The 23,966-nt window shown below is 41.8% G+C and overlaps 1 protein-coding gene across 3 annotated transcripts in view; it reads left to right on the top strand.

The window, feature by feature from the left end:
* The window catches only part of SPRED2 (sprouty related EVH1 domain containing 2), a 135,421-nt gene that overhangs the window by 71,605 nt on the left and 39,850 nt on the right, over nt 1-23,966 (top strand). For all 3 annotated transcript variants that reach the window (XM_010593617.3, XM_023552703.2, XM_023552702.2), the window contains exon 2: nt 21,845-22,022. In XM_010593617.3, coding sequence (XP_010591919.1) covers nt 21,845-22,022 — 178 coding nt within the window. The remainder of the gene's footprint in view (nt 1-21,844; nt 22,023-23,966) is intronic.

The following is a 23,966-nucleotide window of genomic DNA, read 5'->3' as shown; positions in this document are numbered from 1 at the left end:
TTGGCTTAACCAAAGCTCTTCTTTTGTGAGCTTACGATGAATGTGGTTCTCACACACAGCATCAGTGGCCGCCACACTCATTTCAGGGTTCATTTTGTCAAGGGTCATCAGCAAAATAACATGAATGAATTTTGTTTTATCTTGAAAGCAGAATAGCTAGTTCTCTCTGATTTCATTGAAACGTTAGGTTCAATTTATAATTTTTCCTTGAGGCCTACAGAAAAGGATTATAGGCAGGTATACCCCCCCCAAAAAAAATTTTTTTTTTTTTTTTTAAAGTTCTTGATTTATTAGTGTTTTCAGGGAAAATGTCTTGTTTCCCTGTGACTTGTGTGATTGAGACTAAGTCAGATTCCACTCAGATTGTTTTAGGGCAGGATCGATTTCTTTTCGCTTTGGTTACATTACACACTCCAGGCATATTGATCATTGAGATTCGGCAGTGATAATCACTCCTCGGGCCGTAGCTGCCGATCCTCGGAGGTCCCTTCGCTGTTAAGCAGTGGGAGCCATCCGTCTGGAGCAACCGCATGGTTTTTTAGATTCCTTCTTTCCCTTTTGAGGGAAAAAAGAATACAGAACCGCAGCCAGTACCAAAGGCCTTGTATCATTCAAACTGGAAGCAATCGATAGCTATTGAGTGAGGCACTGCCTGTATTCACAGAAATGTGCTGGGTCCTGTTAAATTTTAAAAAATGCTTGAGAACCGGGCTCAGCCCTGTCCTCCTTTAATCCCCTCTCCAGTGGGGATTCATCGTTATTGGAGATAGATGCCTTTCTGGGTTTTCTTTTATTCCTAGATTTACTAGAGTCTATAATCCTGAGCCACTAATTGCTGTGTGTATAAGCAACTTTTAGCCATTCCCTTTCGGTTCTTCAGAATCTAACTCTTCTTGGATGGACATCAAGAAAGAACGGCCTGACTCAGAAATTCATTAGATAGTCTTGGTGGTCATGTTTTCTGAGCCAAGAAGGGTGACACAACCATGGACAAAGATTTTTTTTTTTTTTCCTCTGCTTCTTGGGGGAGTGGCAGTCAAAGATCCAGAGACTCCAGGGGCACTGCAGGAAACGTCGAGGCCAATTTTTCCCAGTCTTTCCTGGTGTAAAGACCCCTTTCTTTGTAGCATCCGTTAAAATAAAGTTTCTAATGACTCACAGCTATTATTAATTAAGTAAGTAACCATTTAATAAAAACCAGTTTATTTAAAACCATTGCAGATCATCTATCAACATTTAAAAATACTTATTTATATTTAGAGAGACGTGTTTGTTGAGTCTACAGCCGGTTCTTAATGTGTGGATAGATGGTTTATGGATCCCTGGCGATAACTATATAGCCCCTAGGGGGAGAGCTTGAGCCGTCTGCTGCCTGTTGACCATTGCCTGCTGTTCTGCTACTAGATTGTCCTCCCCACATCCGGGGTTTATGTTCACTCTGCCTACATAGTGGGGTGGGATTAATAACACTTGTAGATAAATCTTGTATCATTGTCTGGAAATAGCTACTTTCCTGTGTAGCTCAGAAAAGCCAGGGAGAAGTAGAAAAGCCTTTTCAGGGCACAAGTCCCAATTAGATGGGGGTGAATGACCACTCTTATCAAACCAGCCTGGGCTTTTTATTAGTCCTCAACATTCTTCCAGGTATAAGTTTGCTGACAGCTTGTTTGCGTTGACATTTGTGACCAGGTTATCTTGGGGGTGTGTGCAGGACACTTACGGAAGCCACGTGCCTTCTCAGTTGGAGTCTTAGTTACTGTTGCTTCATTACTAATGATCACTGTAGAAAAAGCAAGTGCTCCACAACTGGGCTGGCGCTTCATCCCTCTTCGAAAGAGCTCTTGGCTTGGATGACAGTGGCACCTTCCTTGTCTCACGTTCTGAGAGCAACCCAGGGAATGAGGGTTGCTGAGCATGCAAGGAACCGCAACAAGATATAATCTCGTTCCAGGTTTCAACAAAGAGGTGGCTTTTAGTTTTCCGTGTTAACCCATTCAGTCGTAAAGGCTTCCAGATTGGAGATGTCCAGGCTGGGTTTGGCTTTTTTGTGGTTTTCTTTTAAACACATGCTCCTTGTACCCATAGAGTGGCAGAGACGGGTCGCCTGCCTTTGCTCTGGCCTCCGGGGCCCAGCTGTTTGACCGGGCCTCTTGAATTCCATTAAATGGAGCGCAGACAGCATGTGTCATAAAGGCTGCTTGGGAAGGGTGAAGAGCAAAATTAGTGTCTGTGGGTGGTTGTGTGTTCTCGTCACATCGCCAAAGAACTGCAGTGTGCAGAATCTGGCAGGAACTTGTTCCAAAGAAAAATAAAGGCAGCCCCCTTTTTCTGCTTTGAGTAATATTAACAAATATCACCAAGTCTCCCTCCCCCCCATGGAGAAGAATTGAAACTGTTAGAAGCTCTTTGTGATTATGATTTGTTTGTTTTTTAGTATTCTTTAAAACTGAGGGTAGAATGGAAGAAATAAAAAAGGAGCCCTGGTAGCACCATGGTTAAAGTGCTCGGCTGCTAACCGGCAGGGGTAGAGATTCGAACCCACTAGCGGCTCCGAGGGAGAAATGATGTGACGGTCTGCTCCTGTAAAGATGTCAGCCTAGGAAATCCTGTGGGGTAGTTGTGCTCTGTCACGTGGGGTCACTAGGAGTTGGAATTGACTGGATGGCACACAGCAATCATAAACGTGTTTAAGGATTCTATAGCTAGTGTTGTAAATGTGATAAGCATTTGATTGAGCTAATGACTAGGGAAAAATCTATTATGTTTAGCTTTTTCCTGTTCTTTGAGATATTTTGTAAGAAAAAGGCCTTTTTGATCTCAGTAGAACCAATACCAAAGAAATGTTTGTGTTTTTCACAGATGTGATTTACCTTGTGTCTCAAGGAACAAAGCTTCGGCAACACTTAACATTTGATAGCTACCTTGAGAAAGTATTCCAAGTTTGTTGACTGTTGCTCATAGTGTAGAATATTTCTTAGATTAAAGGGTCGTTGTGATTTACTCATGTAGTTTGTACAGTAGGCGTATGTACCTTTATAATTAGAGGAGAGTTTAAAAAGCTTTAATAGTGGTAATGTTTACTTCTTAAGGGTTGCAAAATCATTCCTTAGCCAAACCCCAAATGTTCTGAATTGGGGGTTGTCTTGGGTATACTATTTCAGGTGGCACCTCTTTATTTCTCAAATTGTCTTTTGAATTAGGATGGCTTTCAGTAATTGTTAGAGTTAATTCTCTGTATGCAAAGACAAGAGACCGTAATGTCATATGTTTGTCTAGGCTTTTCAGTTGACACAGAGCTTCCATGTATGTACCTGAGTTAGCCAGTGTAGGGAATTGCTGGGTACTTAATAGTTTTCTGTCAGGAGGGACGGTGTATTCATAGTGCTTTCAGGAATAGTGACTTTCCTAGAGGACCAGAATAATGGGAGCTTATAAGTCCAGCGAGGTGGCCGAAGCCTGCGGTGAATGAAATGAGCTGTGAATTACTTCTCTTAACCCAACGTTAAAACATTGGATTTTATTCTCTCTTTCGATACTCAGTGGCAGTCTATGGTGATGGTTTTATGACAGCGTGGCTTCAAGGTCATGTAACTGCATCTGGTTGGCCAGACAGCCACCTTGTCACTAAAATGCTCAGGAAGAAGAAGTTGGCCATGGCCGCTCTGTTCTCCTGCCTGGAGCAGTGGTTTTCAGCCATTAGTGAAGTCACTGCTTAAAGCTTGGTTGGGCTTCCGGCTGCAGGCATGTTGGTGATGGCTAGGAAAGCAAGCTTCAGCAGCTTTGTCCCAAGGGTCTCAGTTATCTGCGAAGATCATGAAATAAAATGGGTTGTAGTCCTTCCACAAGCTGGTAGAGTTCAGTATATGGACATAGTACTGATGTTTCCTGGAGGTTCTTTTTCAATCAAATACCTCAGCCTAGAGTCCAAAAAAAAAACTAAACCATTGCCATCGAGTCCATTCTGACTCATAGTGACCCTATAGGACAGAGTAGAACTGTCCCACAGGGTTTCCAGGGCTGTAAATCTTTAAGAAGCAGACTACCACATCTTTCTCCCACAGAGTGGCAGGTGGGTTCGAACTGCCGACCTTTTAATTAACACTTGGGAGTGCTTAACCACTGCACCACCAAGGCAACCTAAAATACTCTCTTATAAATGAGAAAAAAAAAAGTATTTTAATACACTCGGGTTAAAACCGTGAGCAAGCTTGGTTGCTAGTTGCCCTACACAGTCTTCATACTGCTCTGTTCTTTATGGCAGGAAAGTATTTAATGGAAGCAGATGTGCTGAGTAGACGGCTCTGTTATAAGGTGGAAGGAAGTTGCAGTTGGTCAAATCCTGTCCCTCTGTGTAGTTGTGGAGGTCAGCTAGTCATGAATCTACTCCATCGTGATTATCCTGTGAGTCTGAAGCTTGCCCTCTTCCTGGCTTTATCATTGCTCACCAGCAGTCATTGGGACCCTAAAAGAAAAGGACCATTCCCCAGTGAAACTTACTTGGAAGTTGTAAACTATAGCATTGATACTGATGTTTACATTTAAACAAGTCATTTTGAGTTTGGGTACTTAAGAGCTTAGTTTTTGTCAGTCTGCTGCTTGTTTAGGTGTTAAGATTTCTTAGTCTTTTTACCGAATAATTAGGGGCTCTTTTTGGAGCCACTCAAGATCTAAATCAAAAAACCAAACCAAGTTGCCATCAAGTTGATTCTGATTCATGGCAACCCCATGTGTATCAGAACAGAACAGTGTGCCGATGACTGTGCTCTTTCAGAAGTATATAGATTGCCAGGCCTTTCTTCTGAGGTGCCCCTCGGTGGATTCAAACCACCAACCTTTTGGTTAGTAGCCAAATGTTTAACCATTTGTATCACCCAGGGACTCCATTCAAGATCCAGTGGTGCCAAATTCCAGAGACCCCAAAATGAAGCCTAAATCATGAATTAGAGAATTCCTTCTTGCTTACTCTCTCCCTGACCCCACACCCAGATAGGAAAACTCAAGGCCAAAACCCAGCAACAGAACTGGCAGCTCCTCTTGGAGGTGGAGAAAGAGGCTTCTGTTAAAGAAACTGTTGGGGGGGCCCTTAAAACATTTGGGAATATAATTGATTTAGGTATTTTAAGAACTGATTAAGCTTTCATGGGAGTGATAGGAAGTTCCACCACTCACCATTTTATGTTTTGCCTGTAGGGAAAATACATTCTAGTTTCAAACAATTGGTTTTACAAGAGAACTTTTGGACCAGGACTCATTTGTCTCATTGAGGTACCCTGGACCCCTAACCCTAGCATACAGCTCAGAGCACACGGAATTGCTTGATCAAAGGTCTGCAATCAACGCTTCTCCCATTTTTAAGTTTAGCAGCAGCTGCTGCTTTACCTTTCCCTAATGTTTTTTCTCTCTCTGAATGTAGTGAAGATTGTACTGAAGCGTCTGTCTTGAGGCGGTTGATAAACCTTGTAGGATGAAGATGAACTGTTTGCGAGACAAAGGACAGATCTCTCATCTCCTTTTCTTTGCCCCTAGTTGTCCCATAAATATGGCTGGGGTTTCCTTTCATGTGGCCAAAGAGAAGCTCACATTTATGGGTGCGTAATCAGGTCTTGCTTTTTCAAAATTCTTTGATAAACCAGTTTCACTCCTGGGAGCTTTATAATTTCATAACACACTGAAAGAACATACTGGTTTGTCATAGTTTCAGGCCTTTGTGGTTTCAAGTTTTTTTTTTTTTTTTTTTTTTCAAATCCGAAGATGTTTTCAGTTGCATTTTACTGCCGAAAGTTTTGTGATCTGCTTTTGTAGAATATTTTGATGGTTTACGTTTGCTAAGCCCTTCGGCACGGCAGCGCAACGGTTGAGCACTCAGCTGCTAACCAAAAGGCTGGCTCTGCAGAAGGTCCTGGCGATCTGCTGCCATTAAAGATCACAGCCTAGAAAGCCTAGGAGGCAGCTCTGCTCTGTCACAAGGGGCCACCATGACTTGAAATCGACTCGACGGCACCTAAAACAACAACGTGGCATAGCTAAGGGACTTAAAGACCATTTTTTAACACAAAGTGAAAAGAAGGAACCTCAAAGGTGATTTAGCCCGTTGCTCATTTTACGTATGAGGAAAGTGGGGCTCAGTAATAAGAGTCTGGGGTATCGCAGCCAGGAGTGAGAGGGAGATATGTGATAGAGGCTAGGCTTCTTGACCTAGGGCACTAGTTACACCGACAGATGGAGAAAAATAATAAAGAGGATTGCCTCTGTTGGTGTGAAACTTTGCCAAAATGAGTAGGACTACCCAGTCCCCAGCCCCGCTGTGTTGCTTCTCCATTTCTCCTTGTGAGTCCATTGACGTTTGTTTGCTTACCCAATAAATTTGAATAGACCAATGAGAATAACATCTCTTATGTCCTCTAGAGCACCTAGCTTGGATATGGGGGCCTTGGCCACAACACAAGGCCCTTTAAAAAAATAAAAGTGACAGACTGCTAGGTACAGTGAACCCTCTGAGAGCTGGAACTCAACAGGTCTGCCTTGTTTTTCCAGGTCTCTGAAGTTTTCTGCCTTTGACAGGATGCAGTCACCAGTTTTCTGTTGTCTCTCTTAGTGGAAACTATTTGAGTTTTCCTCCTTGGACAGGTTTCCGCCTTACACGGGTTCTGGCGTTCACAAGCTTTACTGTGTATATGCAAAAGACTTGGAAACAGGGACTCAGATACTGGCACGCTAATGTTCATTGCAGCAATATTTGCAGTAGCCAAAAGGTGGAAACAACCCCAGTGTCTATCAGCAGATGAATGGATAAACAAAATATGGTATATCCATACAATGAAATATTATTCAGCCATAAAGAGAAATAAAGTTCTTCTACATTCTGTAATATGGATGAACCTTGAAAAATACTGAGTGAATGAAGTCAGACACAAAAAAAACAAATATTGTGTGATCCCACTGATACTAAAGATCTAGAATAGGCAAATGCAGAGAGGTGAAAGTTTATTGATGATTACCAGGGGCTGGGAGGAGAAGGGAGTAGGGGGTTATCGCTTAAGGGGGTACCATGTTTCTGTTTGGAATGATGAAAAACGTTTGGAAATGGCTGGTGATGATGGCTGTGTTAACGGGATGAATGTTAATTAATGTCACTGGATCGTACACATAAAAGTGCTTAAAATGGCACAAGCTCTTCGTTATATATCTTTTAACCATAATGAAAACCTTTTTTAAAAAGTGTCATCTTGTCAGAATAAAAGTTCACTGCACAATTTTTTGATGGGAATTGCATATATGATAAAATTTGAATACATTTTCACTTTAGAGAGGTATTTTGAAACATTTTAGCAAACAAATGAAAACATTTTTTTAGAATGTGGCAAGGGGGGAGCAGGGAAGGCGGGGGTGCAGAGACTGTTTCTTAATCCATCCCTGATATCAGTGATCTTGAACAAATCCCTTCTCCAGTTGGGATTTTAATTTTTCCATCTGAGTGAGGAGCCTAGAGTAGATGGATTCTGCGATTCTTTCTAGCATGAGAAGTACATAGCTAACTTGTTTGTGTGGCTTTTCAGTACAGTGCCCTACAGTACAGTAGTCATAACTGAAGACTTAAGCCTTACCTTCAGGCCCACCTCCATTTTCTCTGTCTACTTGGAAAATGATGAAGCAGTCCAGAATTCTTCAGGGAGAACAAATGCCTTGAATGTGCTTTGTATGTGTGTATGTGTGTGTGTGTGTGTGTGTAGCTTTCCATCTCTAATGAGAAGGGGTGGCAGAATCCTAGAAAAGAAATAACTAAATGAATTGGTAATTCTTGCCACCTAAAAGGGTATCTGTGTCCAATGGATCTGTCAGGAATATAAGCAATGAGGCTTTTAAAAGCCTGTCAACCTATTGCTAGCATGACAGTCTGACTTTTCTTCCTCCCTGTGGGCCAAATTATCACCTCCTTTTGTTTGAGAACAGGTTTTATCAAACGTTGGCTTATAAAAGGATTTTGTAGGTTTAGAATTTGGTGGTAAGGTAGTTTGGTAATTTCCTGACCTTTGACCATGGTTTGCTTTTAGGGGGAGGTGGGAAGTCAAAAATGGGAAATGTGTCCTATGGATTACGTGAGAAGTAACCACTTTCCAGTACCATTATCAGCATCTTCTGGGTTTAGTGTTGATCTTAATTTTGAATATAACACCAACAAATTTTCCCCTCCAACGTTGTATTTTCAAAGTTTTCCGATGTTGAAAGTTGAAAGACTTGTAGAGTCAACACCCACATAGAGCCCATAATTAGCATTTTGCTATGATACAACCAGAATGTTCCTTAAAAAGGAGGCTGGTGAGACTTGGACTCACTTGCTTTGAACGCATCATCAGGAAAAACTCATCACTAGAACAGGACATCACGTTTGGTAAAGTGAAAGGCCTGTGAAAACAAGGGAAACCTCACTGAGATGGATTGACACAGTAGCAACAACAACGGACTCAAACATATGAATAATCACGAAGGTGGCGCTGGACTAGGCAATATTTTGTTCTGTTATACATAAGGTCACCATGAGTTAGAGCTGACTCAGTAGCAATTAACGACAATAATTGTTTTATCACGCACATACCCATTCCTCTCTCCATCAAGGCTCCATGTTATTTTTTTATACGTTGGTGTCAGTGCCTTTCCCCCTCACCATTTCCGTATGTAGATCATTAAGCACCCTCTTCCTTTTTTCCCAATGTAATAAGAAAGGAAGAATATTCTGAGAAAGTCGGACACAGAAGTTCAAGCACTACAATTTAAAGAACTAAATTGAAGATTATTAACTTCAAACAACTCCTTTGGCATTTGTGTTTTGAAGTACCAGTTTTTCTATTGTATATACACTTTAATGTGGACGAGACTTAATTTTGTTTAGTAATCTAACATTTCCATTAGCTGGCCTTTGGGGGTTTAAATGCGGATCGTAAATACCACTTTTGGAAGGGGATGTAAAACAGAGAGAAGGTCAAAGAAAATAATTGCTTTTGGAGTAAAAGATAGGAAAGAAGAGAAGGTTCTTTGGGGGCAGGTTATTTTATTTAAGGTGCTAATCCTTTGATCCTGATTAATTATGAACTCCACTGAACTCCAGCTTCATCCCATAAGCTGTAAAGCAGGCAATAAAAGCACAATCATGTCCGGAGATTCAGACTTTGGCCTTCCACCTCCCAGGGCTCCCTCGTCCCCGCTTCATGCTGTGTAAATCACCCTGAAACTCCAGCTCTTAAAGGACAGAACCCATTCACTCTTTAAGAAGTAAATTTATTCTATTTTGATTTGAATAAAATAGCTTTGTTTTGTTTTTTTTAAGTAGTTTGCTCATGTCAAAGGTGTTTGGGTGATTTTGACAAAAACTCAAATCTCCAGTAGATTCCTTGAATGCTTAATGAATTGTTGGGATAAAATCTTACCATAGTTCCTTAAAACGTTTGAACTGATCTTAAAATATTTGTGAGATTTGTAAAATTACATTACATATACTTTCAAATCTAAGGGTTTCTGTTGTTGTTGTAGGGCAGTATTGTTTAATTTTTTGGAGCCAGTTTTTTAAAGCTCAAAAATAATATAAAATGCATTCCAGAGCCTAGTATTAAATTGTCCACTCTATAGATAGTTAACGGATGAAGCTACAGAGGTCCTAAGTGATTGACCCTGCCGCCCGCCTGCCGGTTTGCTGTGCTGTGCTGGCTTGTGTGTTGCTGTGATGCTGGGAGTCACACCACCAGTATTCCAAATACCAACAGGGTCACCCATCGTGGGCCAATTTCAGCAGAGCTTCCAGACTAGAAAGAAAGGCCTGGCAAATCTACTTCTGAAAATTAGCCCATGAAAACCTTCTGGGTTACAACAGATTACTGTCCAATATAGTCCTGAAAGGTGAGCCCCTAGGTTGAAAATATACGGTGGCTGCAACACTGGATTAGAGCATCCCAATGATCATGAAGATGGCAGCAGGGCCAGTCAGTGTTTGCCTTGTTGTCCATGGGTTCACCATGATCAGAGCCAACTTAACTGCAACTGATTACAACAACGAAGTGATTGACCAGGTAACCCACACAGGGTTTAAGGGGTAACTGCTCAGAGACTTCTGGTTCTCTAGGTCTCCAGGGTGGGACAATGATAATTTCTTGCCATCAGTAGAGATTAGAGAAAATAGTTTCTATATTTCAAGAAAAAATAGTTACTTTCTTCGTTGATATTGCATCTCACACACTAAACAAGCTTCCAGGCCGTTCTGCGAGTCTCCCAGGCTTGACCTCAACTCTCAGCCGACCTTTATCCACCCTGGTTGGGTGCATTACTCACCTCATGAGGTACTTGTTCAGGAGAGTTGTATTGACACAGGGAGAGTTGCCAAAGAGCCATTTAAAAATCTGCCTTAGACACAACTTCTCAGGTTGCCTTTTCAGGTGCTGAAGCTTAAGATTTACTTCAGCGGACACCATCGCCTGGATTTAAAACTCCCCAGCTTTTTGGTTTTAGGTTGTGCATTGGCTGACCAGCCCTAATGCCTTTATCTGGATTGTGCCCCAATTATGAGTGATCAGTCATCATGAATACTGTATGTTCTTGTGGTTTCTGAATTGAAGTTCTGAATTTAAATGTTGGTAAGTCTTTTTTGAAAAAGATACCTATGGCTCAGTCCTTAAGACATTTAATATATTAAGTAAAATCAACAAATGCCATTTTTACAAAAGATTTTAAAAAAAAATTGAGAGCAATATAAGCAGAATCCAACTGAATCACTCTTTTCCCATGAAGGAGATGCTTGTTGAAACTAAAGGAGATAAAAGCTTAGACATTAAATTAAAAATTACGTTTAAAACACAGCACAGAATGAATCTAATGCAACTTCATAAACTTTACTGAAAAGGAAACTGCTTTATAAGGTAATTTCGAGCCTGGCTGGGCACTGCCCTGGGCTTCACCACCTCCTATTCATACACAGTACATGAAGATTTGTCCCTAGAATTGGGGCTTTCACTGGGGAGAGAGGGGCAGACGGGAGCTACCAGAAGCTCTGACTTGGCTCTGCCATAAGTTTTTCTAGCTCACTAGAACTTTCTTTCTGTCCTCCCAGGCTGCAGGAATGTCACAGGATCCCTAATTGGCTGCTTGTATTTCCTCAGAGGCCTCCTAAGCCTCTGTGAAGCTTACGTGTCTTAACTTCCAAGCTTGATCTTTGTTCCTTTGTGACCTTGGTACATTCTCTTCTTTTGGGCTGTTATGGGTCATGAGGAACCCTGCTGGCGCAGTGGCTAAGAGCTTGGGGGCTAACCAGAAGGTTGGCATTTGACTCCACCAGCCGCTTCTGGGAAACCCAGGGTAGTTCCACTCTGTCGTTTAGGGTTGCTATAAGTCGGAATCAACTCGACAGCAATGGGTTTTTTGTTTATGGGTGATGAGACACAGTAGCAAATAAAAAGAGTCCAGATTGTGGTGAACAGCACACTGTCCGGCCCCCCGACTTGGGACAGCCCAGCAGAGCGACCAATCCCAAGGACATTTGCCGGCCGGGTGCCGAGAACAAGCAGGACACATTGCCTAGTTGCCTGAAAAAAACGGATAAAGTAGCTCTGGGGAGATTGGAGAATATGTATATTTACAGTGCATTATAATTTAAGGGCAAATATTTTAGAAGCAAATAGTTTGCCAAATCAGCACTGTGTGTTAAACAAGGTATGGGCATATATTTTAAAAAGATAGGAGCACTAGCTTATAAAAAAAATAGTTTACCGTAGTTATTCTAAAAGGAATATTTCCATATTAAAATTTCAATAGGAAAATAAAAAATTAGGGGTGCATCTCATAAATTTAACTTGCTACGGTTAGTTCTCAATAATGACTTACAAATAATTGAATTTCATAGTCATTGATATTTCAGATATTGTGCTGGCAGTGTCTTTCATGATGATGGAGAAAATGGCTCCACCCCTTCTATTATACGTACAGGAGGATGGCGTGTGGGCGAGGAGATGTGTTTATATACTTCAGTGTAGCTGGGCAGCATCAACCACAAAGATGCTGGGCCTGTTGGTGGCATGTGAGGATGAGAATGGACATGCCCCAGGCCATCCCTTCCTGGGTGAGGGTAGAGCTTGGACACACAGGGCTCTAGTGGCCTTACAACACAGCCTTGAGATACAAGACTAAGGTGGGAATTCCTAAAACATTTTCTAGAGGCTTCCTTCACAGATTCTGAGCCCAGCAGATAGTGAAGGAGGGGAGTGCAATAGTGCACCCCCACTGGGGCTACTGCCCTGCAAGCAGGATCCCTGGCTTCCAGCCTCATTGCTTCCTGGATGACAGTCGCTTCTGAGTCACTGTAAGGCAAGTACCCCCATGTTATAAATTGGAACTCCGTTCCTGGAAACTCATTACATATCATTAAAAATATATGCTTAAATTGATCATGAAGATAAAACGTGTTACTTTTACCAACATTTATTCGGTATGTGGAGCCCTGGTGCACAGTGGTTAAGCACTCGGCTGCTGACCAAAAGGTCGGTGGTTCAAGCCCATCAGCGGCTCCTCTGAAGAAGAGGCCTGGCAATCTGCTTTCATAAAAATTGCAGCCCAGAAAACCCTATGGGGCAGTTCTACTCTGTCATATAGAGTCACTATGAGTCAGAATCAACTTGAAGGCATATGATAATTCAGTATGTAAAATGGTGCTCTTAATAGTGAAAGGTATGTTGTGATGCTCTGGGGGAGGGGATTATTCTTCATGGGCAAGATTAGCTGTGGCAGCTCAGAAAAGCGGGGACACAGTGAAGATTGGACTGTAGTTGTGTAGTGCTTGGGGTTTTAAAAGCTTGCAAGCAGCCATTCAAGATACAACTGGAGCAACAGAGGAGGACGGGGACCCAGGAGTCAGAGAAGGAAGTGGACTGCAGGTCAGATTGCCTCCATGAACTACTACCTCCATGAGACCAGAAGAATGGATGGTGCCTGGCTAGGACTCAATAGATGGGTCTTTTCTTTTTTGCTTATTTGGAGTCCTGGAGGCACAGTGGTTAAGAACTCAGCTGCTGACCAAAAGGTCGGCAGTTTGGATCCACCAGCCAGTCCACGGAAATCCTGTGGGGCAGTTCTGGGCTGTCCTATAGAGTCACTATGAGTTGGAATCGACTCGATGGCAGTGGGTTTGGGTTTTTTTGTGTGTGTGTGAGGGGAGGGAATTAGGAAATAGCATTTCTCAAAATATATCTGCGACAATTTGAATTTTCTTTATAGCACCATATCTAATTCTTATCTCTCTGAGAAGGGAAACCCTCAGGACATACTGATATTTGGGATAATTGCTCCTTAACTCTGTAAATAAAATTTTTAAGTGTGCTATAATGTCATTTTGATGGTTTAATTTCTGGAAGGATTTGGCTAATTAGATTTTTAGGAATGTTCTTAGACCAGTTTTAGCTAGCTGATGTTACTTGTTTGTTTTTTTTAATAATTTCATTGTACTTAAGTGAAAGTTTACAGCACAAATTAGTTTCTTACTCAAAAATTTTATACACAAATTGTTCTGTGACATTGGTTGCAATCCCCACAATGCTCTCCCCCTTTCCACCCGGGGCTCCCTGTGTCCGTTTGTCTAGTTTTTCTGTCCCTGCCTTCTCGTCTTTGCTTTTGGGCAGGTGTTGTCCATTTATACTTGATTGAATTAAGAAGCATGTTCCTCATGTGTGTTATTGTTTGTTTTATACATCTGTCTAATCTTTGGCTAAAAGGTAGACTTTGGGAGTAGCTTCAGTTCTGAGTTAGCAGGGTGTCCCGGGCCAATAGCTGGATCTTGATCAAAAGGGGTAAAATTGTGAAAGTGAACTTCAAATTCTTATTGAAAACTGGACTTGCTGGATACATTGAAACTGGAGGAACCCCCGAATCTACTGCCTAAAAACAACTTTTAAACCTTGAACTGAAACTATCCCGTGAAGTCATTTTGAAACTAAATGATAGTTTAGCTCAATAAATTAATAATGTTTGCCTTAAGCTTTGTGCCCTTTTAAAGGATTAACTATATGAGATCAGAGCCCTGGTGGTGCAGTGGTTAGAGTGCTTGGCTGCTAATCGAAAGGTCGGTGGTTTGAACCCACCAGCCATCCCGCAGGAGAAAGATGAGACAGCCTGCTTCTGTAAAGATTTACAGCCTTGGTAACCCTGTGGGGCAGTTCTGCTCTGTCCTATAGGGTCACTGTGACTCAACAGCAGTGGATTTGGTTTTTTTATTGGTTTATATGAGATCAAAATAGCAACAGTAACTTAAAGTACAGATCAGAACTTTGAGGGGCAAAGAGCCTAAGCTGGTGAAACTGTATGGGCAGACACAGTGAGAATGGTGATACAATGTGAAGTAACCATTACCATTGAGTTGTACAGGTAAAAATTGTTGCATGGGTGTATGTTTGGTTGTATATATTTTCACCAGGAAAAAATATATATATATATATCTTTAGATATAAAAGAAAGAAAGCAAAAATAAAAAAAGATTGGACTGAAGAGTCTACTTTTCTTCTCTTGGTAAATCTGGTCACTAGCATAGTGCAGTCTCTGGATGGTGCAAATGGTTAACACTCATGGCTGCTAATGGAAAGGTTGGAAGTTTGAGTTCTCCCAGAAGCTCCTTGGAAGAAAGACCTGGCAGTTTACTACTGAAAAATCAGCCACTGAAAGCCTGTGGAGCACAATCCTGCTCTGACGCACAGGTGGGGTTGCCATTAGTAAAAGGCAGCTCCATGGCTACAAGTCACTGGTTTCTTGTTCAAGTACATGGATTCTTTTACTAGTATTGGGGTAGGGCAGTTTTGCAGACTCCTTCAAGTGCACTTTATGGCTGATTTCACTATTGTTGAATAACTGTAGGGAAGACTTAAGTGATTTTATGCTACTTCCTAGCTTTCCCAAATCTGTTATTATGCAAACCAGTCCACTTCATGAAGAAAATCTGTAATGTTCTGGAAACATCTTCCTTCTCTGGTGCACAGTGCCTGTCCTTCGGGGTTCGAGAGGAGAGTTGGTGCCTTTGGCTAAACTTGCTATCACCAGATCTTATATCTTTGCAGTCAAGTCTTTCTTCAGTGAGAATTAGTGGACTTGTCTTACCACTGTTTTCTTATAAGGGCCTCATCGCACAAATGACACCCATTTTGGTAGTTCATAGAGAGGCCTTATTTCCTATGATGTTAAGCAGTTGAGAACACGTATTCCACCTTTAGTTAACCCCACACATAAAGCTATTTTATGTGTGACTTTGCTTGCTCATAAAATTCAGAATATATAAATTTCTAAAACACAGGCAATATGCTTAAAAAAAATTGTGAAGTATTTGATACTTAATACAATGAGCACCAATGAAATCACTATCCAACGTAACAGATAGAACATGACCGATATCTTGGTTCTCAGCCCATTTGATTGTGCTGAAATATGTTGTTTTTTTTTTTAAAGATGCCTAGACATATATATTTCGTATACACATATATAACATTTTATATAGACATAAATCTGATGAAATTGAAGAGCCTTTATAAGTTTATGGGCACAAGGAAGATGGGGGGAGCTGATTAAAATAAAGCGCCTGTGCTGGCTCCCCTGGAGGACTCGGTGTTGTTATATTTGGCTCAGCTGGCGTCTGGGTGGTGTGCTGGCTGTAGGCGAGAGCTGGAGAGGCTGGGCTCTTGGCTAATCCCTCTCAAGGTCTGGTGAAGTGGAGAAGGGTGGAAAAGAGGGCTGGGAGGAAGTGGATCTAATGTTTAGGATAATGGAGAGATAAAGGAGTCCTGTAATCAGATAAGGGCTGTCAGTGAGGGGAGTGGGGACATTTTAACGGGGGATGTAAATGTCCCAGGCTACCTCCCTGAAAGAAAACCGAGGTGGGTGGGAAATTGGGGCAGGAATTTCCGGCAGCATAGGGCTAGTTCACAGATGGCAGATGGAATTATTCTCCCCTACAGGTTTTTTTACAGGTGTGCCTGAGATGTAGAAATCAAACCTGGTCTTTCAAAATCTGACTTCTATTGATAATTGCTGGAAATCCGTCTGGAACTTTCTCCTCCTGGCAGGGGCCTGACAGCTTCCCTGCCAGTCCATGTCCGACCGCAAAAAAATGGTGGGCATTCTAGAAAACCACTCTTCAGTGTCCAGGCAGGCTGGTACTTAGAGGACCAGTCTTTGTACTCAGAGTCAGTCTTTCAGCAAAAATATAATGATAGCTACAATTTCTCAAGCTTCTCTGTATCAGGCACTTGACCTCTGTTACTGCTTTTAGCCCTCCGAATGGCTCAGTAAGGTAGAGCCTCTCCTCATTTTGCAAATGAGGAAATTGAAACTCAGGAAGGTCTCTCCAGCTATTGAGGAGGTCGGGGCACTTCTGACTTGGCTGGCTCTGAGGCACACATTCTTCACAGGCACGGTGCTGCCCAATAGTCACCGCCTACAGTTCCTTTACTCCTGGAAAGTGGCCCAGCCAGGGTCTGCCTCAAATCTGGAGAGAAGGAAGAACTGAAAGACTGGAGACCTAAAACCTGCTGTTGCTGTGTCCCATTGGAATAAGCATCTAGTTTTGGTATTGTACTCCCTATCCTAACGAAGGATACCGCTACCTCTTTTGCATGTTGGGAGCCCTGGTGGTACAGTGGTTAAGAGCTATGCCTGCTAACCAAACAGTCGGCAGTTTAAATATACCGGTGCTCCTTAGAAACCATATAGGGCAGTTCTACTCTGTCCTATAGGGTCGCTATGAGTTGGAATCGACGACAGTGGGGTTTTTGGTTTTTGCACGTAGAGTGATCACAGAGCAAGTGCTGTTTTTACAAAGGTCACACGTTGGCACTTTCAGGAGCTTTTTTTTTTTAATTGTTATTTTTGACAATGATAGCATTAAAAAAATTTTTTTTTTTCCTAAAGGCATACCAGCAGCATTTTCCTTGTGCATATTAAAAAACTAATTTGCCCGGCTCTTCCTTCTCCGCCCCACCACCACCAACAACCAAACCCCACATCTGTATTAAACAGATGTTGTTTAATTTTTTCCAGAAAGTTGGGGAGGGAAGGTGAGAAAGGAGTTCCTCCTTTATACCTTTTTGGTAGGAGAGTTTATTGTCATTTCTGTTCTGCGGGGGGGGGTGAAGTGCCTGGTAATGTAAATACACCACAGATAGGAAGCAGTTGGCATGTGGCCATGCAGCTGGATTATCCAGACATCCTCCTCAGCTTTTGGTGCAGTACTTTATCCCCCTGCCTTGTTTTAAATAGCCAGATGCCTGGGTTAATGCCGGCCCGTGGGGTTGTTGCTACACACACACACACACACACACCCCATTGTAGACAAGTATAGCCAGATGCCGGGGTTAATGCTGGCCGGCGGGGTTGTTGCTACACACACACACAGCATCGTAGACAAGTACGTGCCCTCAGAAAGGGGTGTAAGAGGAATCCAGGCAGGAAGGAGAATGCTTCAGACTGCAAGTCAAGGCCAAAGTTAAAGCAGCCCTTGTCATCTGAAGGCCAGGCAGTAGGATATATATATACATTTTTAATCTTCAATAAATAAGTACTTTTAGGAAATAAGTCTGCTGCACTAACATAAGTAATGCAAACTTCCCCGTTTCATGTTTACTTACTCCTCTCAAAGGAAGGGAAAACGGCACCCAGCTGCAAGACAAAAAAAGTAAAAGCATGTTTCAACAAGAGGTGTGTAGCATTTCACTTCTTCATCTTGGTGATTTCCTGTTGGGATGAACCTCTAGTATGCTGGTGGAAGATTTGGGAAAGCTATATTTTACACTGGGGAATTCCATACCCTGAGGACTCTAACTTTTCTGGAATAAGTGGCGTGTAGGAGCCCAGGTGGTACAATGGTTAAGCACTTGTTGCCAACCAAAAGGTCACAATTCAGACTCACCAGCCACTCCACTGGAGAAAAGACCCGGCAATCTGTTGCCATGAGATTACACCCTACGAAACTCTACCGGGCAGTTCTACTCTGTCATAAAGGGTCTCTATGAGTCGAAATCAACTCGACAGCACAGAACGACAGGAAAAAATAAAACCATGGATATTCTTCATGGTTTTATTATAAAATGTTTTTAATTAATCTCTAGGATCCAAAGGAATATGCGTGTTGAACCCTGAAATGAACAGATTAGTGATAGAAGCCATCTACATGGGCAACGTGTGATTTTATTTGATTTTCCTGTTAATGAGAAGGTGGTCTTTACCCTTATCCCAGTTAAGCTGTTTGTGGTTCATAAGCAAAAGACAGTTGAGCACTTTGTATTTTCTCAAGGATTCTGTTAGTTAGAAATCATTTTGTAAACCTCTTTACATTGTATATTTAACCCATTTATTCCACAACCAACTATGTACAAAAGACACCATTCTAGGCTCTAGAGATATAACAATGAACAAAAAAGCCAAAGTCTCTATTTTTGTGGAGTTTACATTCTAGTTGGGGAAAGTAGGCAAACAAATATGTAATAGGGCAGGTGTTAATTCAGTAGCACATAGAAAAACAAAGCGGGGTAAAAGATTTAAAAGAGGTAGAGGGTGCCGCTTTATATCAAGTAGACAGGGGCATCTTCTCTGATGAAATGACCTGAGACAGAGACCTAAATGAAATAAGAGAATGAACCTAATGGGTATTTGGGAGAACAGGGAATGACATTCTAAGTAGAGGAAATAGCAAGTGCAAAGGCCCTGGGCTAGGCATATGTCTAGTATGGAAGGCCATCAAGGAGTCCAATGGGACTGAAGTAGAATGAGTGAGGAGAAGACTAGTAGATACTATTCAGATTTTTATTTTTACTCAGAGTTATATAGGAAGCTACTGGATGGTTTGTTTGAGTAGAGAGTCATAATCTGGCTGAATTTTCTGTTTTCTGGGAAAGTAGGGCAAGCATGGAAATAAGGAGGCCAGTTAGGAGGCTACTGGAATAATCTAAATGAGAGATGATGGCAGCTGGGGTTAGGGCAGTGTCAGTGGAGGTCATGAAAAGTGGCTTCTGGATATATTTCAAAGGGAAAACTAGTAGAATGGAAAGGGATTGAAATCAAGAGCCTAATCTGAAACATGTTGATTGAGATGCCTATTAGACACCCAAGCAGAGAAATCACATGGGCAGTTGGTTTTACTGGTCTGGAGCTTAGGGAAGAGGTCTGGGTTGGAACTGTGAATTTGGGGTCTGTTTTTTTTTTTTTTTTAGCACATAGAAGGTATTTACATGGAGGAGTTGGCCTGAGCCTGGATTATGGATTGTTTATCCACAATTACAGAAGGAAAGGCAAACTATTGGTACAGAGTAGTAGGCATGGTGAAGGGTGCAGGTGCAAGTTCTTTCTGCTTATGTCTGTTTTCTCAGGGAAATGAAGGAACACTTATCCATCATCTTGTGAGGGAGGAAGTGGGGGGACATGTGGAGTAGTCTTCTTAGGGACGGACCAGGGAAGTATAGCAGAATTCCAGGTGACACTGTAGATTAGTGCTTATGACTTTAGTAGTGGGGGGTTTTTCTCTAACCATGTTCAACTTCCTGTGTGGAGGCAGGGAGTAAGCCAATAATACAATTTAACAGAGGTTGGGGTTTTGTCAGGCAATTACAGTAAGGAAAGAGTGCAAAGGAGTGTTGTGATAGACCATTAGACCATGGAATTTAAGTTGGGGTGAGAATCAAGGGCTTGGGGAACAGGAAAAATGTGGCTGAAACATTATTAGAGTCTGGAGGGAATGAGCTGCAAAGTTAGGAGGTGGTAGTTAGAGACTAGAATGCTTAAAAATGAGATTGTAGAGGTGGTTGTTGTTGTTGTTAGGTGCTGTCAAGTCAGTTCTGACTCAGTGACCTCATGTATAATAGAATGAAATGTTGCCCAATCCTGCGGCACTATCCTTACAATCATTGCTATGTTTGAGCCCGTTGTTGCAACCACAGTGCAGTCCATCTCATTGAAGGTCTTCCTCTTTTTCGCTGACCCTTTATTTTACCAAGCATGATGTCCTTCTCCAGGGACTGGTCCCTCCTGATAACATGTCCAAAGTATGTGAGACAAAGTCTCACCATCCTCACTTCTAAGGAGCATTCTGGCTGTACTTCTTCCAAGGCAGATTTGTTTGTTCTTCTGGCAGGCCATGGTATATTCAGTATTTGTTGCCAACATCCCAATTAGAGTGCCTCGGTTCTTCTGTTTTCCCTTTTCATTGCCCAGCTTTCACATGCGTAAGAGGTGATTGAAAATATTATGACTTGGGTCAGGCACACCTTAGTCCTCAAAGTGACATCTTTGCTTTTGAACACTTTAAAGAGGTGGTACCGATGTTGATATTGACAAGTTCAAGAGTGTGACCCTGGGCATGTATGACTAAGGTTGGATATAAGACAAAGTCATTGAAATAGAGGAGTTCCATGAACTGAGAGTCCAAGAAATTGGAAGCGTCCTTTGTGTAAATAATGAAATAACCGAGAATCTTGACAGAGGTAATGGTGAAGAGCTGGAGAGGCAGTGAGCCTAGAGACAAGAGGTTGGTAATCTTTTCAAGGAATGAGGGGAAGTGATCCAGAAGTGTGTAGAAGACTGAAACAAAGAAGGGTAGTGGGCAGTGAGGTCAGGTGTACAAGCATCAGAGGAACTGGAGGGAGGGCAAATAGTCTGCAGCAAGATGAGTACACTACCCCATGTCTAGGCTTTGTGGGAAGGGATGTGGGAGAGACAGCAGCCCCATATGAGTGGGCCACAGAGACCCAGGGAGAGGGAGGTAGTCATTTAGATTAAGAAAGTGAAAGGGATGGTCATAGGAGAGGATGAGGAAGTAAGGGAAATGGTGTTCCCCAGTTGAGTGGGAGGTGAACTGTAGGGGTAAAGGACAGTCTGGTGGCGTTGGCTTCTTGTGGTGAGTGAGGTGAGCAGGGGTGTGGGGCAGATTGTGGTGGCCAGGCTCTGAGCACGGGTTGGGGAGGCCTTCCCTTGAAGCCTGAGCAACCAAGGGGGCCTGTGTCACTCTGCATTTGTGTTTCTCTAGAATCCAGTGCCTGGCATAGAGAAGACATGAATATATGTTTGAATGAGTGAAAAAGGAATTGTATCCAAAGAAAGAAAATAGCAAGTGAGAATTTAATGGCCTGGCTGAAAATCCAAATAAATTTCCCAAAATGTGATGAACATTGAAAAGAGGCTAGAGTTGGTCTCTGGAGGAGAAAAGAGATTTTGGCAAATGTGAGAAGGAACTTATTGCGAAATTGAAGTTTAGACTAGAAAAAATAAAACCATAAACAGAAGACGGGGTGTGCAAAGGGTATTTGAATGGACATATTTTCCAACCTGTGCAGACAATTGCATGATCAATTTGTGATTTGCAAGTGGATTATCATATTCTTAGGCTGAATCAGAAGATGACTGGCTTTATGAAATGTTAAGCCTTGATCGTTCATTGTAAATGAAGGTTTGAAGTTGTAATATCCTCTTAATATATTTGTCTTTCCTAACTTGAAGATACCAGAGATCAGCGCGTTTGTTTTATTAATACTTATACCTAGAAACTGAAGGACATTATGCCTACAGACTTGGATCTCAACATGAAAAATTTGCATCTACCTTTGAAGATTCCCAAAATATTTTTTAATTACTTGATATCTTTTTTTTTTTTTAATGTAGTTTATATTGAATTTAAGTTGGGGTTTTTCCCCCCAAAGTTGAGGTGGGCTACCTTTTCGGGTTACCACCAGGCACAGATTTTCTTCTGCGAAGGCCAGGAGAGTGCTGGCTAGTGGTTCTTGCACTTATCAAACGTGTTCTGCAGCTACCAGACCATTGTCATGCCCCATTCTTCTTGTTGTCGTTTTAGTGACAGCTATATTGTGCGTGTCAAGGCTGTGGTTATGACCAGAGATGACTCCAGCGGGGGATGGTTCCCACAGGAAGGAGGCGGGATCAGTCGCGTCGGGGTCTGTAAGGTCATGCATCCGGAAGGCAATGGACGCAGCGGCTTTCTCATCCATGGTGAACGACAGAAAGACAAACTGGTAATGGCAGACACGTTAAAGTAACAACTGATTTCTTTACGTTGAATTACAACCCTCTTCCCTTAGGTTATTCCCCCCCCCCCTTCTTCCTCTGACTTCAGACTCTTGCAAAAGCTTCAAAATTTAGACCTCTGGAGCTGGTGCCCAATTCCAAAACATAGCCCTCACTTTTCAGTGAAGTCTTTTTACCATGCATCATAAAACTGAGATGCTCAGAAGCAGGATATGTGACTCTCTTGTTTGGTTCTTTGATTAATTAAGGTGTCTTTTTTTTTTCTGTCAACTGTACAAGGTACTCAGAACAAAAGTTTGTTCTTTATTATGAATCACTTTGTACTGAGCAGTGAAGTCAGCATTTTTAAAATGCAGGGTCTGTTCATGGAGCGTGCCATGCAGGTTTGGGTTGAGGAAAGGTAAAATGCAAAGGCGGGGTGTCATCCGATATTTGGTTACTTCTATATAACTCTCTAAAGGACACTGTAGCTTTTCTCTCATAAACTAGTGAATAAAATATTTTTGAAAAAAGATAAGTAATAAAAAGTAGTGGTTTCACACTTCTATAAATAATCATACATCCTCATAAATAAATACTTTGGAGAGTAATCATTATCCCACATGGGTGAGGGGCAGGGGCTGATAGTTCATAACATACGATCTCATGAAGGGACCTAAATGTCTGGGGTTTTTTTGTTATGAAGGAGGCCATGATACAAAGGAAAATTGAATGTTCCAAGTCTATTTTAAATTAGTGGCCATGAGCCTGGAAGAACAGTACTACTATCTGTATTTGATCATGGCATGTGTACTCAAACGCCATCAGCTGATTTAGCACATGAAGGATGGTACAGAATCTCACTGAGAAAATGCAGAGATACCACAGGAATAGGTTGATGTTACCCTGAGACCCTTACTAGGGCATCTGTGGGAGTTTCTGTCTTAAATGTGCAAATTCAATCTTTTGCTACCACTTTTTATAGTTTAAAAATTTTACAAAATAGATGATGACAATTTTTAAAATGTTATATAATAGGTTGGAGCCCTGGTGGCACAGTAATTAAGAGCTCGGCTCTTAACTAAAAGGTCAGCAGTTCAAATCCACCAGCCGCTCCTTGGAAACCCTACGGAGCAGTTCTACTCAGTCCTGTAGGGTCGCTATGAGTCGAAATCAACTTGACCGCAACAGGGTTTATATATGGGTTGATGGAAATGCTGTTTTTACACTTGATTCATGTTTGAAAATTTAAAGTGGAGAATACAACGCACTGTTAAATGTCTATTCAGGAAATTTCCCACATGACAGTCAACATGAGTAAATCATTTTTGCTTATAAAACATTCACAGTAAACATGATGTAACCACACTACCAATGAAAAGTAAAGTAACTACCATTTATCTAGCACTTATTAGGATGGGCTGAGAACAATGCTAGCCCTTTCGTGAGTATCCCTACAGCAACTTGAATAAGTATAATTGAAAAAATTAAGATTCAGAACGATTCCTTACTTGTCCTTGGTAACAAAACTTGGGGGCCTGGGACTGGTTTTTTAAACCCTGTCACTCTGACCCCAAAACTGAGCCACAGTTGCACAAGCTCAGCCATCTTTTGCCTTTAATGTATTTCCTTGTGCATGTTTTTACTTTTACACAGTTACAGTCAGGGTTTGTAAACAGTTTAGTATATCACTTGTTTTACCTTAACATTCTCATAAGACTTTTCCATGTTGCTGATACAGGTTGATGTTTTGTTGTGTATATGACCACATTCTTAGTGTCAAGCATTGAGGGCCTTTCCTTTTTTCCCCCCAGTATTATGAATAGTGTCTTAATAGACCCTCTGGCACGGCCATCAGGTCGACAGAGTAGAACTGCCCAGTAGGGTTTCTGATGAATTTGAATTGCTGACCTTTTAGTTAGCTGCTGGGCTCTTAACCACTGCACCACCAG

Source organism: Loxodonta africana, chromosome 15 (assembly GCF_030014295.1).
Source record: "Loxodonta africana isolate mLoxAfr1 chromosome 15, mLoxAfr1.hap2, whole genome shotgun sequence".
Lineage (NCBI taxonomy): Eukaryota > Metazoa > Chordata > Mammalia > Proboscidea > Elephantidae > Loxodonta > Loxodonta africana.
The sequence above is the reverse complement of the archived record's forward strand: the minus strand, read 5'-3'. Positions and strand labels throughout refer to the sequence as shown.